Source organism: Dermacentor albipictus, unplaced genomic scaffold, assembly GCF_038994185.2.
Source record: "Dermacentor albipictus isolate Rhodes 1998 colony unplaced genomic scaffold, USDA_Dalb.pri_finalv2 scaffold_24, whole genome shotgun sequence".
In the NCBI taxonomy this organism is placed as follows: Eukaryota; Metazoa; Arthropoda; class Arachnida; order Ixodida; family Ixodidae; genus Dermacentor; species Dermacentor albipictus.
This window is the reverse complement of record NW_027225578.1, coordinates 4,820,894-4,839,065: the sequence shown is the minus strand read 5'-3', so window position 1 is coordinate 4,839,065 and position 18,172 is coordinate 4,820,894. Positions and strand designations below refer to the sequence as shown.

General features: G+C 43.0%; 1 protein-coding gene across 1 annotated transcript in view; it reads right to left on the bottom strand.

The window, feature by feature from the left end:
- LOC135909084 (bolA-like protein 1) overlaps window positions 1-15,986 on the bottom strand; it is a 69,240-nt gene extending 53,254 nt beyond the window's left edge. The window contains exons 1-2 of the mRNA XM_065440919.1: window positions 15,909-15,986; window positions 13,251-13,361 (exon numbers count right to left, since the gene is read on the bottom strand). Of these exons, the coding sequence (XP_065296991.1) occupies window positions 13,251-13,361; window positions 15,909-15,962 (165 nt within the window). The 5' untranslated portion in view covers window positions 15,963-15,986. The remainder of the gene's footprint in view (window positions 1-13,250; window positions 13,362-15,908) is intronic.
- Between the last annotated feature and the right edge of the window lie 2,186 nt (window positions 15,987-18,172).

Genomic DNA, 18,172 nt, shown 5'->3' with positions numbered 1-18,172 from the left:
TGTTGTATTAGTTAAAAAGAAAGATGGTTCACTACGCTTCTGTGTCGATTACCGCAAACTGAACAAGGTCACGAAAAAAGACGTTTACCCACTTCCTCGAATTGACGACTCCTTGGATCGCCTGCGACATGCCCGTTACTTTTCTTCAATGGATCTGCGTAGTGGGTACTGGCAAATTGAAGTTGACGAACGGGACCAGGAAAAAAACGGCGTTTATAACACCCGACGGTCTCTATCAATTTAAGGTCCTCCCTTTTGGATTGTGTTCCGCTCCGGCCACATTTCAACGCATGATGGACACAGTTTTATCTGACCTCAAGTGGAACTCGTGTTTAGTCTACTTAGACGATGTAGTTGTTTTTTCCACCACGTTTGAACAACACATCCAGCGGCTTGAGGCGGTTCTTCAAGCTATCCGCACCGCCGGCCTCTCCCTGAAGCCCGAAAAATGTCACTTTGGCTACGAGGAGCTCAAATTTCTAGGTCATATTGTCAGCAGCACCGGTGTGCGCCCTGACCCTGACAAAGCCATGGCAGTCGCTCTGTTCCCGATACCGAAGACAAAACACGATGTCCGCCGATTTTTAGGGCTTTGCGCGTATTACCGGCGTTTTGTACCCAATTTTTGTGAAATTGCCGAACCTTTGCAACGACTCATCAAGAACGACGTCACATTTGTTTGGGGCTCGGCACAATCCGACGCCTTCCACGACCTTCAGCAACGTCTACAGACACCACCGATCCTTGGTCACTTTGACACCGAGGCTGACACAGAAGTGCATACTGATGCTAGTAACGTTGGTCTCGGAGCGACACTCGTACAGTTTCAAGCTGGTGTTGAGCGCGTTATTGCGTATGCCAGCCGAACCTTGTCTGCTGCTGAAAAAAACTACTCAGCAACTGAAAAAGAATGTCTGGCAGTCATATGGTCTCTCCAGAAGTTCCGCCCATACCTGTACGGACGCCCCTTCCGTGTCGTCAGCGACCACCACTCTCTCTGCTGGCTGGCGAATCTCAAAGATCCTTCAGGCCGTCTCGCAAGATGGAGCCTTCGGTTGCAGGAATTTGATGTTACCATCGTCTATAAGTCTGGCCAGAAACACACTGACGCCGACTGTCTCTCTCGCGCCCCCGTCGAACCCGCACCACTAGATACTGACGACGATTCGGGTTTTCTTTGTACTCTTCCGTCTTTAAACCTTGCTCAACAGCAACGCCAAGATTCCGAGCTGCAGCCCTTGATTGAATACCTTGAAGGAAGCCGCCCACAACCCCCACGGCAGTTCGCGCGTCACTTGTCATCTTTCTGCCTACGTGGCGACATCCTATACAAGCAGAACTTTCACCCTACGGCAACCGCTTTCCTGCTCGTTGTTCCCGCTACTCTCCGCGACGACGTTATACGTGCATGCCACGACGAACCAACGTCTGGGCATCTTGGTTTCACGCGTACTCTCGCGAGGATCAAGCAGAAGTACTATTGGCAAAAACTCACAAAAACCGTGAAGCAGTACGTCAGAAGTTGTCGAGATTGCCAGCGTCGCAAAGTTCCACCTCTGAAACCAGCCGGTCTGCTTCAGCCTGTCCGACCTCCTTGCTCACCTTTTGAACAAGTTGGGATGGATTTACTCGGCCCATTTCCCAAGTCTTCGGCTGATAACCGCTGGATCGTCGTCGCCACCGATTACCTCACTCGATACTGCGAAACACAAGCCGTTCAGCGAGCTACTGCTTCAGATGTTGCTAACTTCTTCATCAAAAATATCGTCCTTCGACATGGTGCTCCCGCTGTCGTCATCACAGACCGTGGTACGGCCTTCACTGCCCAGTTGGTCCGAAATATCCTGCAGCTGAGCGGGACAACGCACCGTACGGCAACTGCGTATCACCCGCAGACTAACGGTTTAACTGAGCGTCTCAACAAAACGATCGCGGATATGCTTTCCATGTATGTTGCCACGGACCATAAAAATTGGGACGAACTGCTCCCGTATGTGACATTCGCGTACAACACTGCCCTACAAGAAACCACCGGGTTTCCTCCTTTTCGTCTGGTCTACGGACGTGACGTCACCACTATGCTCGACGTGATGCTCCTACCAACTTCGTCGCAACATACCGCACCAGATACAGACGCCTTTGTTCAGCGTGCCGAAGCAGCGCGGCACCTTGCGCGGGAACGAATTCTATCCCGACAACGTCAAGATGCTCGTCGATACAACCTATGTCATCGAGACGTCACATACAACCCGGGAGATCTTGTATGGGTTTGGACCCCTATACGTCAAAGAGGCCGGTCAGAAAAATTATTGCGCCGATACTTTGGACCCTACATTGTTTTGCGTCGTCTAAGTCCTGTCAACTACGAAGTTATTCCAGCCGACAGTTCGCACCACTCCCGTAGACCACGTTCCTCTGACATTGTTCACGTTACCAGGATGAAGCCCTACCATTCGCGCTGACTCTCATCCACAAACTTTGTGATTCGGCCCCTGTCGTCTCGTCCGTTGTCTTTCTCATTTCTTTTATTTTTTCCTTGTGGCATTTAACATCTCCCCAACTTTATTTATTTATTTATTTATTTTTTCTTTTTTTTGGAGGGAGGGGTAATGGCACGCGCTAGTTACGCGAGCTGTCGAGGAAGAAGAAGTGTGCGTGGTAGCTGCTGCGAAAACGAACTGTAAGCGGCCGTTCGCTTAGAACTGTCTGACTGGCTTTTCCTCTCGTGACAATATTCGATGTGGCTCAAGCCTGGTCCTCTGCTGTCACTTCTCTGGGAGTGCTCTTACCATCTATCCACTCTTATCCCATTGAATGCTTAACAGACTTGGATAGTAGTCTTCTGGGCCAGTTAGTGCAACATGTTGTAAAGTATGAGGGGTTTAACGGCAGCAGTGAAAAAGACGCGACAGGACAGATGCTCACGATTGATGTTGATTGGAAAGTTGTCCATGAAAGCAGCAATTCGTGCAAAACACATTGCAAGATGTGGTTATGCAGGGTTAACAGGGCTACTGATCAAGACTTTAGATATCAAAAAGACCGCAAATTTAACAGTTCAGAAGGCCTATTTCTTTAACTGTAAGCGCTATAGAAGGAACACTAATGCATGTGGTTGAGTGTGCACCAATATGCCCCGCTTCTGTGATCTCCCTTGCCAGCCTGTCTTTTGAATTGCTAAGAACAACCGTACTACTAAATAAAGGAATGCACCTGCATTTTTTAGTGTGCAACACCCACTACGACCTTGAAGGACGAAGAATGCTACCTGAGTCTGTGATTTGAGTCTGGCACAGGACAACCGCTAATTTAATCTATCTTTATTCACTGAAAAATCAGAAAATATAAGGAAAATTACAGACATGCGCACAATGACCATAATGCATCATCTGCCAAACCATTCTAGATAGGACATTTCGCTTTTGAACAGGGTCACGGAAGTGTCACTAACACATTTTTTTCCTCTTTTCTTTATATGGAAGGCTTCCAAAACCTTATTTGCCTTTGTTCCCCTGCTTCTGCCAAGAATCTTTATCTCTCCGAACCGTGGTTCACACTTCTTGCAGTACTGGCATTGTTTTCGTGGCGAATGTTCTGCTGCTTGGTCACACACAGTGCAAGTTGTGCAGTGTTGCGAAAGATGCACACCTCCTTTTTTCAGCGACCGCACATGTTCAGCTGCACGGTCATTCACGCATCTGCCCATTTGGCCCAAATAGGTTTTCCCTCAGGTCAAAGGTATTTCATATACCACACCGGTGCAGCACTTTACAAACTGCTTTCCATGCTTTTTGGTGCAGTTGCTCCTCGTACCCTGACTCGCGATGCGGGCGCAGAGCTGAGGTTGCTTTCGAGGAGCCGAAAACACAACTGGGACGCCGTGTCTGTTTGCCACCTTTTTCATATTGTGGGCTATCCTATGTACATATGCAATTACTACCGGCTACGCAGCTAGTTTTTTCTTGTGCGCACGGTTTCTTAACCATGGCACCTTTGATTTTTTGCAAGATCGCTTCAGCAACTGCTGTGATAACCGTGCTTGGGAACCCCGCCGAAACCAACCTATCAACTTGCTTGTCAAAGCTTGCATGCATTGCATGGTCGCACGATTTCACGAGAGCAGACTCAAGACAAAGTTTAGCAATGGAATGTTTTACGGTTTTTGAATGTGCTGGCGCATAATGAAGAAGCTCCTTTTGTGCTCGAGGTGCATACTGCCAACATACATGATGTTCACCCAAGGAAATGTTAATGTCTAAAAACTGTAATCGCCCCTGCAAGGGTAGCTCATGCGTGAAAACCAACCCCCGTCCCTCCTCTTTAAAGCTGTCTTTAAGCTGTCTATGCACCATCTAGCCCAAATGAATGTTGTCCTGAATTATTCATCTTCCCTTTCCCGTGGCCATTAAACAGGGAGCACAGCTGAGTCATGTTACAGGAGGCTGTGAACATGATATCCGCCTTGTGCTTTTGACCAACCTTTTTCAGATTGTGGGATGCAGTATGCACATACAACATAACATTCTTTCTTGGTTGCCGCTTATCATCAGCTTTTGTAGCGCTTGTCTTCTTGAACTTATTTAACAGCTTGCCCCCCACAGCAACGAGTAGACTGGCTGGGAAACCCGACCTGGTTAGACGACTCACTTGAATGCTGAAACTATGCTCGATCTTATCTCTTCAAGGCTTTCCAAACGAAGAACTAAAGCATAACATAGCAATAGCTCATTTTAAAAGCTTAGTGTGTGATGAATCGTAAGGTAACAGACCTTTCATGGTAGATTGGGAAAATTCCCAAGAAACATGATCGACCTTATCAAAAAAACAAAAAAAAAACAGAGTAAGGTCTAAAAACATCAAAGCATCATTAGCTGGTTGTTCCGAAGTAAGTGATATTGAATGTGAGCAATGATTAAAATATTCTAAACTACTGCTACTGACCAGTGTGGACGAAACGTGAGTCGGTATGTTCAAAAATGCAAGGAAGTCGTCAACATACCTGTACACCTTGACAACAAGTGGTTCCGCAAGCTGTGCTTGCAATTGGTGATCCAATTTGGCTAAAAATTTTACAAAAAGCTGGGGCCACACAAGAACTAATGCATATGCCCTTCTCTTGCACAAAGGTCTGATTTTCAAATTGCGCATTGGTCGTACACAGGTAGCAATTAAAAAGCTCCAAAAAGTTGTCTATGATAATTAAAGCATCATTTTGAATGGACACTGCCCCATAAGTATCAATGGCCTCTCTAATAGCTGAAAACAATTCGTCATGTGGTACAGAATAAAATAATTCTTCAACATCAACTGATATGCGTAGTTAGCTCCAGGCATGCCCAACAACACGTCTTGCACACGCGTGTCCTAACACTTCAATTTGAAGGGGTCAGTTGGTGCCAACAAGCTTAGGTGTAGCTGCAGATAAGAGCTGACACTGTACTGCCAGCAGCCCTTTTCCGTGACTATGGCATGAAGAGGACACTTTGTTTTGTATGTCTTTGCCGAAAACTTAGGGAATGTCACCCTTGTGAGTCTTCACTACTTTGGAGAAGATTTCTAGTTTCATGTCGGAAAGGAGGGCTAGTGCCCTGGATTTCACCCTGGTGAGGGTGTAGTTAACCAGTTTGAAATTCTTCTCTATGGCTGAATCTGCTTTTTCTTTGAATTGCACCTCTGGCAGGCACTGCAAAGCTGTCTTCCTTGTGACATTGTAGGGGCTCCAATCCTGAATTGCTGATTCACTTCCCTACCTTCCGCAGAACCACACAGCTATGAGCTGCACTTTGTGGATGTCGAGCATGAGGCATGGAGCGGATGTCATGTTCACAGCCCCCTTTAAATTGTCTCAGCTGTGCTGCCTGGTTAATGGCCATGGGAAAGGGAAGGTGAACAAGCCGGCATGTACTAAAAAACATGCCAAGCATATTGTTTCATGTGCTTACGGGCTGGTACCTGAAGACCTGCTGAGTGGCAGAAAAGTTTACATCAGCCGGACGAGCTAGCATTTAAATGACAGACTCATGGAGCATTCTTAATCCTTAAAGGTGGTAGTGCGTGCTGCACATTTGTCTGCATACTGTGAAGAATGCAGGTGCATTTCTTAGTTTAGTAGAATGGTTCTTCTTAGCAATTGAAAAGGCAGACTGGCAAGGGAGATCACAGAAGTGGGGCAGATTTGCACACATTCTTCCATGTGCGTTAGTGTTTCTTCTATAGCACTTATGGTTAAAGAAATAGCCTTTCTAAGCTGCTAAATTTAGGGTCTTTAGACACTTTTGATATCTAAGGTCTTGGTCATTATATCCCTGTTAGCCCTGCATGACCAAACCTTGTAGTGTGTTGACTACACATGCATGAATTGCTGCTTTCATGGACAACTTTCCCACAAACGTCACTTGTAAGTGAGTGTCTGTCCTGTCACGTCCCTTTCACGCCTGCCATTAAACCACTCATACTTTTGCGATAATAGACTCAGCTTTTGGAGGCATGGTCATGGTGAGGGTGCACATGTCAGTGGTGTGTGTTGCCATTTGTCCACCACCATCACTGTTTCCCGTGATGTATTTTTCTTCCTGTGCAAAGGTTCACTGCACTTGGCTGCATTTTTAACTGGCTTTATTAAGCAGTGACATAACTTATTTCTTGAGCTCTCCAGGAAGTGAGACTTCGTGCCATAGTTACTCCATGACGGCTATACTAGGAGAATAATAATTTTGCACCGGTACTGCTTTCAAACTCACATTGCCAGAACATCACTCATGTGACTAGACCTCAATAATCACCCTTTAGCTATACAGTTAATGACACAGTCTGTTGAAATGCTATCATTGTTTAGTTTCAGGTTTATTTTTATTTATAGTATACTGCTGTCACGAACGACCAAGCAGGTGGAAAATTTTCTTTATACAATTGCATACTTTTGTAACATGAATGAAGCCGCACGGCACACAAGTACACAAAGTGTATAATACAAAGCAAACATATCAGTGTAACTAGAACCATTAAAGGAAAGTGGTGCAACCTGCCCAGGTAAAATAATACAGCTCATAGGAGGGTGCAAAATAATACAGCTCACAATCGAGTGCAATACATGTAACAGCAGGAATATGCAAAAATAAAGGAATTCTCCCTCGAGATACGTCGGGTGAACAAATTCAGTCTTTTGCAAATTATGAAATAACACTGTATCAATAAAACATTTAGATTCCAAGAAAAACTGACAAAATACTAAAACACTAATAAATCAAGTAGTGCATTTTCAAAAGCACTTGCAGATTCTGATGAAACAATTTTTTTCAGGTAGTAAACTCCAGTCAGTAACAGTTCTCAGAAAAATTGAGTACTTGAAAAGGTTTGTGCGTGTTTGATACAGAAGTAGATTGTGAGCATGCCGATTTCTCAACATGCGCAAGAAGAATGGCTGAATATATGCACGCGCATTCACATTCAGTTTGTTGTGATAAAGCAAGAATAAAAATTTAAGTCTTGCTATTTTCCTGTGCTGCTCTAAAGTTGAGATTTTATTTAACAGCATTACCGCTGACGGTGAATCTGTTGTCTTATATTTGTTAAATATAAAGCGTACTGCCTCTGGACCATCTCGAGCCTATGCTTATCTATCAGATAGTGGGGATACCAAACTACGCTCACATATTCAACTTTAGGCAATACAAAGGTTTTGTAGGCAAGAAGCTTTGTATCGAATGGTGCATCTTTTAGTTTGTGTCTAAGTAAGCCGAGTTTCCAAGTAGCTGCTGTACAAATGCTTTCGATGTGGGAGGACTACTTAAGGTTGTTAGCGATTGTCAATTCCATATGTATTCTGTGGCTTCTGTTACGATGCTGTTATTAATTTTATACATGAATAAAAATGATTGTCCTTTATTGGTTACTGCAGTTGGCTTTTATTGGCTAGACTGCAGTTTAAGGGAATCTGGTCATTCTGGCACGTCACCTTTTTGAAAATCAAACAATCTTAAGCAAACAACCTAATTGGAACATCAGGACACAGTGGTAATATCATTCACATACATGAGAGAAAGAATGGGTCCCAAGACGCTTCCCTGAGGCATGCGAGACGTAACTGGTGAACACGTTAACGAGTACACATCGACATGCACAAACTGAGTTTGGTTGGACAAGTACTGTTTGATCCAATTTATAATAAAAGATGGTAGGCAAAATCTGTGAAGTTTGCTTAGAACTTTACTATTGGATACACGACCAATGCATTGCTGAAATCCAAAAAGACTAGATCAACCTGTCCGGCCGAATCGAGGGTTGAGGCGATCTCATGAATAGTACTAGTAAGCTGTGTGATTGTTGAAAGTTTTTTTGCGAAATCCATGCTGGTGATTAGATAGCAGTTTATTACGTTCAAGGAATTTGGTTATGAAATGTGTGAGGATGTGTTCAAGTATTTTGCAGCAAGATGAAGTCAGGGGTATTGGGCGGACAGACAGACAGACAGACAACTAAATTTATTTAATCCTGAGGAGCTACTGTCAGGACCTCCTAACGGGAGGCCATTGTAGCGGAAGCTTTTTTTTTATGAGTGGTCTCCTTTTTTGTGAGCTACCACTACCCAGGCAACATGCCAGTCATCTGGAATGATGGCCAGTTTTAAACAGGAACGAAAAATCGCAGCGAGAATATATGATACAGGTTCAGCATACGGTGAAAAAAAGCGTTGGGAATGTTATCTGGGCCTCCTGAAGATCTTTCCTTAAGGTTCAGTTAGGGAGAAAAGACACCTTCAACAGATATAGTGTAATCATCAAATATTGAAGGTCCAAATGACTGGATGTCACTTTCAGCCGGAGAGAATATGGAATGGAAGTATTCGTTTAACACATCAGCTATGCCCCTCGGCTCCATTATAAGCATATCTATATTATTTATTTTGTCGACAACTTGTTTAGCTTTTGAGCTGAGAAAACACCAGAACATCTAAGCATTTGTTTTGATAAAATTAGGCAAACTAATCTCAAAATATTTGTTTTTTGCACATGACAATGCACGGTATAATTGTTCTCATAGTTGATGCAGTGATTCATTATTGGTGACTTCTTTCTTGTTTGCTCGCTTAATCCTGCGCTTCAAATGTATGATGTTTCTATCAATCCAGGGGTTGTGGCAACCTGACTTAATATGCCTCATAGTAACAAAATTGTAAGTGCATTTTTCAACAGTTTCTTTAGACTTAGTATTCCACAAAGTAACAGCCCTATGGTTTCACAAGTTATCTGCTGGCACACACAGCTCGTCGAGAATCGCATCATCATTTGCCTGATTAAAGTTTTACTCAGTATTGCTCTTAGGCCAAGTCTTCACGCAGTTATTTAGGGTGCAAGAAAAAAGAACTTATGGTCGGATATACCATCCTCTACACGGACAGCATAATCAACAATTCTTCTGCTGACAAATGCAAGATCCAATATTGCAGCACCCCCTTCATATTCACGGGTGGTTTCATGAACAACTTGAACTAAGTCACCTGCCAGCATTATATATTGTAATGTATTGTTGAGCAGGTGAGATGTGGGGCTGCAAGCCCAATCAATTGCTGGCAGATTAAAATCTCCAGCCATAATTAGTGATATGCTAATGTGCACCGACATGTAATCTGATAATGCCAACAAGAATTCAGGGGGTGAAGAAGGAGGCCTGTAGACAGCACACATGTAAGTGCATGTTCCCAGCAGTTTGTTTTCTAGAAGATACGTTCATGGTTTTCTATCTGGAGAAGTAGCGTAGCTGAAAGTGTGTTTTTTAAAATAAGTGCGATGCCACTTCTCGGGACATACATTCATGATGGGAAATATGGTGTGATTCGTCAACTATTACTTCGTCTAGTACACAATCATGCAACCAAGTTTCCATTATTATTGTGATATGGGGATTGTGGATAAAGAGGAGGCATTCGATTTGTTTTGTTCACGATGCTACGGGCATTAAGATTAAGTACTCTAAGACATTTCGGCCTTGCGCATGCGTGGTCTCATGAATCCTTTGACCCTGTGCTCTGGCTGAGTTCCCCTGATTTGCTCCCCTCCCTGCGCTACCCTCCGTAAATGTTTTCTGTGATACAACTGCTCAATCGCTTCTGGCTCCATCCCACATGTAAAGTACACCATCTAGCTTTAGCTTGTTGTGGATAAGAGGTTTTTGTGGATAAGAGGATTTCTTGCGGTTTGCCCTATCTTCTTTCCCAGACTGCCACAGAAGTAATTACTTATGTCGTGCCGAAGAACTACAGTATAATCATTACTAATTGATTATTAGTGTCTTTCAAATTCTTCACATTCCGCAGGACAGCCTCTTTTTCTGTTAAGTCCTGGAAATAGACAATGACTGGCCTATTTTCACGCCTTCCAATGTAATGAATTCTCGCCACCGTTTTGCAAGTCTGCCCTAATTTTCTGCCAAAAAAATCCGTAAGCACCTTTTCTCTTAAAATTTGCTCATCTTCTTTGCTTTGTTCCTGGATGCAATAAACAACAAGGTTACCTGCGACTATGGTCCTCAAAGTCAACAATTTTTTCAGCTTGCTGGCCTCGCCTTTGCTCAAGTGAAACGGTTCTGTCCCGAAGGTTTTGAATTTGCAAAGATTTTTCACGAATGTCTGCCAACATTTTGTCAAACTCATTTCAACGTTTGCTGAGGGCAGTTACTGTTGTTTCGGTAACTACTAGTCTATTCTTTATATCCGAAAGTTCTCCAAGTATTGCAGATTGACCACTTTGAAGTTGCTCGAACATTTTCTCGACTGTAGGTCCGGTATTTCGCTCGACATCGCCGCATAGAATCAGTTTAAAGCACACAAGCACTTTATGCTATCGGAACACACATCTGTGGGCACAGCACAATCAATAATGTACGGTTGTCATTTCGTGTGGTAGAATTATTCGAACAAACCTGGACGAAAAACAGCAACAATTTCATTAGCAGCATTGTTCCATATCGGGCGCTGAACATGTGCCTCTAGTCGATGATGCGACAGCGGGGACGAGCAGAAGGGCCTGGACAAAAAACAGTGACGATTTCGTTAGCAGCATTGTTCCTGTCGCCTCGCTATGCCCACTGCCGAAGAACCATTGCAGGCTTTCTTTTATAACCAGATCCTATGACGTCGTCGATGAGGGGAAGAGCAGGCAAGGGCTGATGGTCCTGGGCAGAACGGCCTTCGCTGGAGGCAGGGGACAACGTTGATAGCCGAAGCCATCCAGGCTATCTCCCATATTGGGCGCTGAACATGTGCCTCTAGTCGATGATGCAACAGCGGGGACAAGCAGAAGGGCCTGGACAAAAAACAGTGACAATTTCGTTAGCAGCATTGTTCCTGTTGCCTTGCCATGCCCTCTCACCGTGCCCAGGTGAAAAGCCATCAGCCAAATTGATTGATTTACTATGGTGTGCTAAGTAAAGAGGTAAATCCTTAACAGTTATTTGTGTAATAATAAATGCGACATCACTAAACATCTTTCCGGGAGATGAGCTTAACTGTAATGTATCATGTTAACTCATTTCCTCCACCTTTTGGTGTTAGTGAAGCCATGGATTTACAGGTGTATAATGTAGTCTAATGAAGCAATATTCAGACCTCACTGCCTAGTTGACTGCGTGCAACATTATACACGTGAACACAAGGCACCTAATTAATGTTGGGACATTATGAAAGACATTGCAATCATTGCAGACTTCATGCAATCGTTATGCTTGTAGTTATTCATCTTTGCACTTGGATTTCAAAAGGCCAATTTCGGCTCAATTGATCCTGCAAGCATTCTATCATGTCATGATTAGCCCTCAGTGTAACATATACACACAAGCATTCACTCTCCCTCTCACTTTCATCACAAATTATGGTCAACGCTTAATAATGATAAACTCTTATGTGGCCCTCTAGGGTGTTCTGTGATGAAGCGAAGTAACGTCAGAATGTATTAATGATTTCTAATATAAACATGAAAAAGTGGTATGTAATAATGGAGGTTTATAGTTGATTTTATTGGGGCCTCCTGTGCATAACAATCATGTGAGCGAACAAGAGCGGCTATAGCAATGCAATAAAAAATGCATACCTAAGGCAATAATTGAACATCAATAACTTGACCAAGACTGTAATATAATCACAATAAGATATATCATAGTAGAGTAAAGGAAATAATAACATTAAAGGGGTACTGGAACACCTTTTGAAGATGGTAAGAAAATGTTTCCAGTCTGTTAGCAATGCTCTTAAATGCACAGGCCAAATGTTCTGCTGCATTCTGCTGGGAACCTACAATCTTGCATAATAGACTGCATGCTCTCCTCTGCAGTTTCCAAGGCCCCCGCTCTTTTTTCATTGCAGGATATGTCAGCGATAACATTACAGCCACTGCAAGGGCTCTTAGGCTCTTAGGTGCCAGCCATTGGGCATTTGTTTGTGAGCACGAATTTCTCATGAGAAAAAGCTCTTGCACACAAGCTTACCCTTCCAGATCTAGTATAATGGAAAGTGGTGGTTGTTAACCCAGTCCGCCCATCCTATCGATGTTCCTCCATTGCTGTTAGGCAAATTTGCGAGACGCCAACATCAAGAAGTTACTACTATAATTAAGCCCACCGTTGAAAGGAGAAACAAACAAAAAGAGCAACAGGGAGGGCATTGCTACTGAGGGCATTTGAGCTGAGAAGAACCATTGAGTCAAGGTGGAATGGTAACATTGTGCTCATTATGTTGTCGTTCATATTCATTACGTTTAAAAATATTTTAGGAATATGTTCATGGAAAGCTATCACGCTCATTCCCCTTAAGAAGAAAATAAGAGAACTAGTATGTGTAGAAAATAAAGAAGCTGATTTCTGTTTCAAAGAATTAAAGCTCTCAAATCCTCAAATTGTTCAAGACACATTATCAGCTTGATGCAAGCAATATTGTCATTTGATTCATGCAGGCATGAGATGGAAAAGGCAGTGTGATAGAACAATGGTCCGATTCAGTCTTTTCCAAGCCCGTGCAATTTATTGACATCATTACGTTTAGGGAAGAGTTGCATTGACAACCCCTTATGTGTAGAACTGAAATTTGGGCTAGGTAGTACAGATTCATTGTGATGTAATGGGCACCAAACAGAACACACAACAGAAGGTGCCGGAGAATGGCCCTGCTCACAACTAAAAAACTGTATTGCTGCACCACGAATAAATGTTATTTGAGCCAGATGCATAGATGCATGGATAGTTGGTTGAGGGAACGTACTTACAGTGTCAACAAGAAGGCCAGAAGCCATCTTGCAGATCAATGTGTGAGTTGTGGCTGCTTGCTGTAGTTTGACAAGACAGATACCTTGTTGCAACACAGAAGAAACGGTGCCCTAGAAGGTATGGAAGCTTACAATATAGTCAAGAGCTCAGATAATTAGTGTTAGCTAGATGCTCATCTGTGACTTTGTCTGCCATGTCTGCCATGACTTTGTCTACCATGCAAGACATGTTAGAAGGCAAGTGTTGCTTTCTGCTCCCTCTCCGTCATTCCTTATCTGTTTTTTGAGATTGTATGAGGACTTTTTTTTAATTGATTCATTTGTGTCATTGTAATAACGTCTCTTAATTGCCAGTAGTGCCACTGTCCATACCCTTCTTTTGCATCTCCTGTTAGACGCTCGTTGCACCGCAATGGACCCTTAGTGTAAGTGACGCAGCCTTAAAGGAGCAAGACCATGTTAGCTGCTTGCTGATGATTTTTGTTTGCTTGTTTCCTGGGATCGAAGTGGCTTGATGTCGTGATGTTTTGCCACACGAGTGCACAAGTAGGGTTAGCTGGATTGTGTTTTGAATAATTTAAGCGGTGCAGCACACAGAAAAGAGTGAGGCAGGTGACATACCCGCAGAACTCACATTTGCACTGAACTGAAACGAAGGGTTTTTGGGATGGGGCTAAACTTTGCATATGGGCTGCGTAAACACCATATGGTGTCTTAATTACATTCCAATTAAGTTTTATTGCATGTGCGGTGTACAGTTTTATCGCGTCAAAAGAGCTGTTCATAGCATTAACTTCAATGCAGTGGGTGAAATTAAGTGATTCATATTGAAGAAAGTGTCAGCCAACAAGACTATAGCTTTATTCTGAAAATGGAGTCTGAATGAGCGCGAGGCCCCATTATTGGTATGGTGCTGTCAAGTATGGTACAAGTGCTTGAACTGTCGATGGTAATTAGTTAATCCCTTGGCTGGCGCAGCATGGCCTTAGTCGCTTTTGCGCCATTAAACTCAAATGAACTAACTAACTATAACTAATTAACTAACTAACTAACTAACTAATTAGTTAATACTCCATTTATCTTGCAAGGATTACTGTCCACTGAACCCGGCCACAGTATACTATTTTACCATGCCAAAGAACAGTTGTATACAGACAACCTGAAATTGCATTGCTGCTTCCAAAGTACTGCAGTGCACTTGAACATGAATGTGGACTTTCATACATGGGGGTACGTGTATTCTTACCCATTGTAAGGCCTTTTTCATTATGTTTGTTTCAGCTTTGACAATGGGCACCAGGTGTCGCATAACATAACATAATATGCTATTTCACCTCAAAAAGTTCAGCAGAAGAGCACATTGCCTGTCTATACATTTTAGCTGGATATAGGATAGCCAAGCATTTAGCATTACACAGAAACCTACTTCTGGAATGATACATCATTTTTGGCTTTATCTGTGTCACCACTGGTGAGCCAATTGAGCACCCAATCACCATGCTTGAGCACTTGAGCTGCAGCCTGTTCCCTTTCCCCTCTTCTTTGTTGGGATGTTTAAGCAAGTGGACTCTCCTAAGGTTACTGCCTTCCTACTGTGAGGTTATGTAAATTCTTTGCTGGACAAAGTAAAGGTTGTTTTTGACAAAGCATGGCTGTTCAGTCAATTTCGCGAGGCTCCTTGGCACTGGAACTGCTTTAAAGGAAGCTGCTACTGTGCATGTGGAGCACCGTTACTTGGCATGTTTGTGCAAGCAGAGTTGCACTTTCTTCCACATGCCAGTGAATTGATTAGCAGTGTGTTGAAATGTGTTACTGTGAGAGAAAAACAGCTACAAAGTTCATACGAATCCAATCAATGATGTCGGTTTGTACTAGGTAGTGCAATAACTGTCAAGTGGTAGCCAAAGGGCTAGTTGATTCATGACACTTAAGGGTATGATTCTGTGTTTGGGAGCATATGCACAACAGTAAGTCTTTAACTAGCAAAGGGCTTGTGATACGTGTGGTGAATGCCCATTTGCAATGGTGTAAGCACTGTATCAGTGATCTGAATGAAAACTTTCTGTTCGTGTGCTGCTGAATGAAAAGCAAGTTCAGTTGAATGACGAAAGTTAAGCCACAAAGATTGGACAGGAGAGAAGAACAATGAGAACAGATTCAGTTGGATCAAGGAAGAACAATGCCGCGGTAGGCGAATTTCCATATGCTGTTTTTTCCTGCTGCCTCTGTGGTGACAGAATTGTTGTTTCTCTGGCACTAGGAGCAAGGTTTGACGGCAACTGAAGAAGCCTTTTTTTAGTCTCATTTAGTTGCCTCAAGTCCTTTTTTAATAGACAGGTAACTAGGAATGCGAAATGCAGGCGTCACATAAATCCATTGTAGTGTAGGCCTGTGGACTGTGCTACATGTGCTATGAACCAACTGTCAACTCTGCACATGTTTTTGCAGAAAGACGTTTATTGAACTCAAAGGGGACCAGTAGAAGTGCTTTTAAAAAGCCACGGAGAGCAGCATGCAAAAAGCCTGGCATGAGCGAAAATACTGCTCCAGGAGAACAGGCTCGGTCTCTACTACAACCCCTACTGCTCCCTTGGGATAATGAGTGATGTTATTTTGAAGGTAGAGTGCCGTAAAGCACGAGAAGTCTGTCTGACATACCTGTAGCGTTTGGGATAAGCGTACATCTGACGTAGCCTTAGACACAACGATCATATCAAATGGGGCATTAAAACCCACTGCTTCACCTGGTTCACCTCACCAGCAGCCAACATCGGAGCATAAACAAACTCATGCGTGGGCATTGCCAGAGTGTGCCACCCTCGACAACAATCCTCCACACCATTGCACTGCGCCAGCAACATCCAAGGAGACGCACGGCATCAACACAGACCCACGACCTCACTCCGTAATGCTGGCACACCTAGGGACAAACGCATACAAAACGATCTAACAAACTTTTCTGTAGTACCTAGGCAAAGTCAGATGTTCAAGGAGCAAAATCCCCCATATTTTCTCTCTTGCACCTGCTGTTAGTTACACCTGTGCGCAAACATTGGGCAATTCCTGAAATGACTGTCTTGTGTTGGGGTAGTGGTAGTTGTCTAACGTCCGCACCAGCCTCGCTGTACATCCACTTTAACAGGGTGGAATGGTGGCGGACTTTTTTTTTTACAATAGTAAAAAAAAAAGAGCTAGAGAAAAAAAGTTTAAAGAGATATATACAAAAATGTTAGAATGAAAAGAATGTACGGCATGCAGCAGGCTAGGTGACTGTTTGTCACCGTCTCGTTTCAAAGGGAATGCCAGTAAATCATCATTCTGCACTTTAGGCTTCGATGCATTTGAAACAAGAAGCAATCTCGAAAACTCCGCGTAAGGTTATCCATAAATACTCTGTCGTCGAAGAGGCTTGAGACTAGGCGAAAACCGTTTACACAATCATTTGCTTCAAATAAAGTGAATTCCACATAAGCAATGCCAAATTCAGTTCGAAGTGAGCAGCCGAGAGCGGCACCATGTTTTACATAAACCATGCAAGAATGGTAACATTAAATCTGAGACATAGCATGCGCACCCTAAATGATATGGGTCGTTTAGCATCCTGTGCATGCACATTTCGATTCTGCAATTCTACTAAGCTCGTTATTCCACTAAACATGCTGAACTAAAGCTGTCTACATCAGTGAACTGTCGGGAATTCTTTTCTTTGCGACAGTAGTCTTTGAAGGTGCAGCACAAGTGAACTGCATTTTCTGCACAACAATCACCTTGTATTCTTTCACTTAATTACAGAAACTAGACAAAAGGCAGGGCTACAAGATTTGAGGGAGGCTCAGTTGAGTAACATTGATTATGAATGAGTTTCAATCCATTGTATTCTTTGTCATTTTTAACAGGTCTTTTTTGTGGTTTTATGCTCTTTTCTTGTAGCCTTTGTGGTGAGCTTTAATACTATTATCATGCAGTGTGTGTAATTAGCCAATGCATAATTTATACATACTTTCTGAACTTTATTGCTTTGTGTGTTATAACGCTGCAACGTGCATTTGTGAAACAGCTGACTTTACCCTTTTGATGAATGTAAGCACACTTCAATTAGTCACTGTTGTGACATCAAAAAATGCTTCCATAGGTGCTTAAGGACCCAGAATTCAGACCAACAAAAATGAACCTCATGTGCTTATTACAAATGCAATACTACATGACCTTTTGGACACACCTTCATACCTGGTTTATCAAAATATCAATTTTAAAAAGCTGGTACATGTGTGCAAGAGATGAGACATCTGTATTGAAAAAAGCTACTGAAGTATACAATTGACTCTACACTCTCAAAAGTTTCCATAGTGTGAAAAGTGCAAAAAAATGTGAATATTTAGCTGCCTGATAATGCAGCTTGCAAATAAAACGTTTCAGGTCTCTAATCACTCTTTCTGCAAGCGACTTGGCTTAAGGATAGTATGGTGCTTAAAAACGTAGCTTGGTACCACTTTATTCCCTACACTGACTCTGGCTTCAAAAAGTGGGTCCATTGCCATCAACCATGACCTAACATCTTTGAACACACTTCATTCAGGGAGTGAAGTCACAAAGTTCACATCTTCATGGCCAAGCTCAGCAGCCACATACTGCATGCACTCATCTACAGCCACCAAAAATGCTTGTGCTGTTCCCATGCTCCCACTCTTAATTCTTTCTGACTCATGCAGAATTGAGGTGCGATACAGTGAAGCATGCATTACTATGCAGAGGCATTACCATTTTATTTCCTCACAGCCCGAACTTTGTTTTGTAGAGTTGATATTCATAGTGCCAGGATGGCATGAAAGCGACATCCACCTTCATGTTCATTCTAGTCAATGTTTGAGTGATTGTTCTGTCTGTACATCCTACAAAATCCATCATGTTCTCCAGATTCCCGA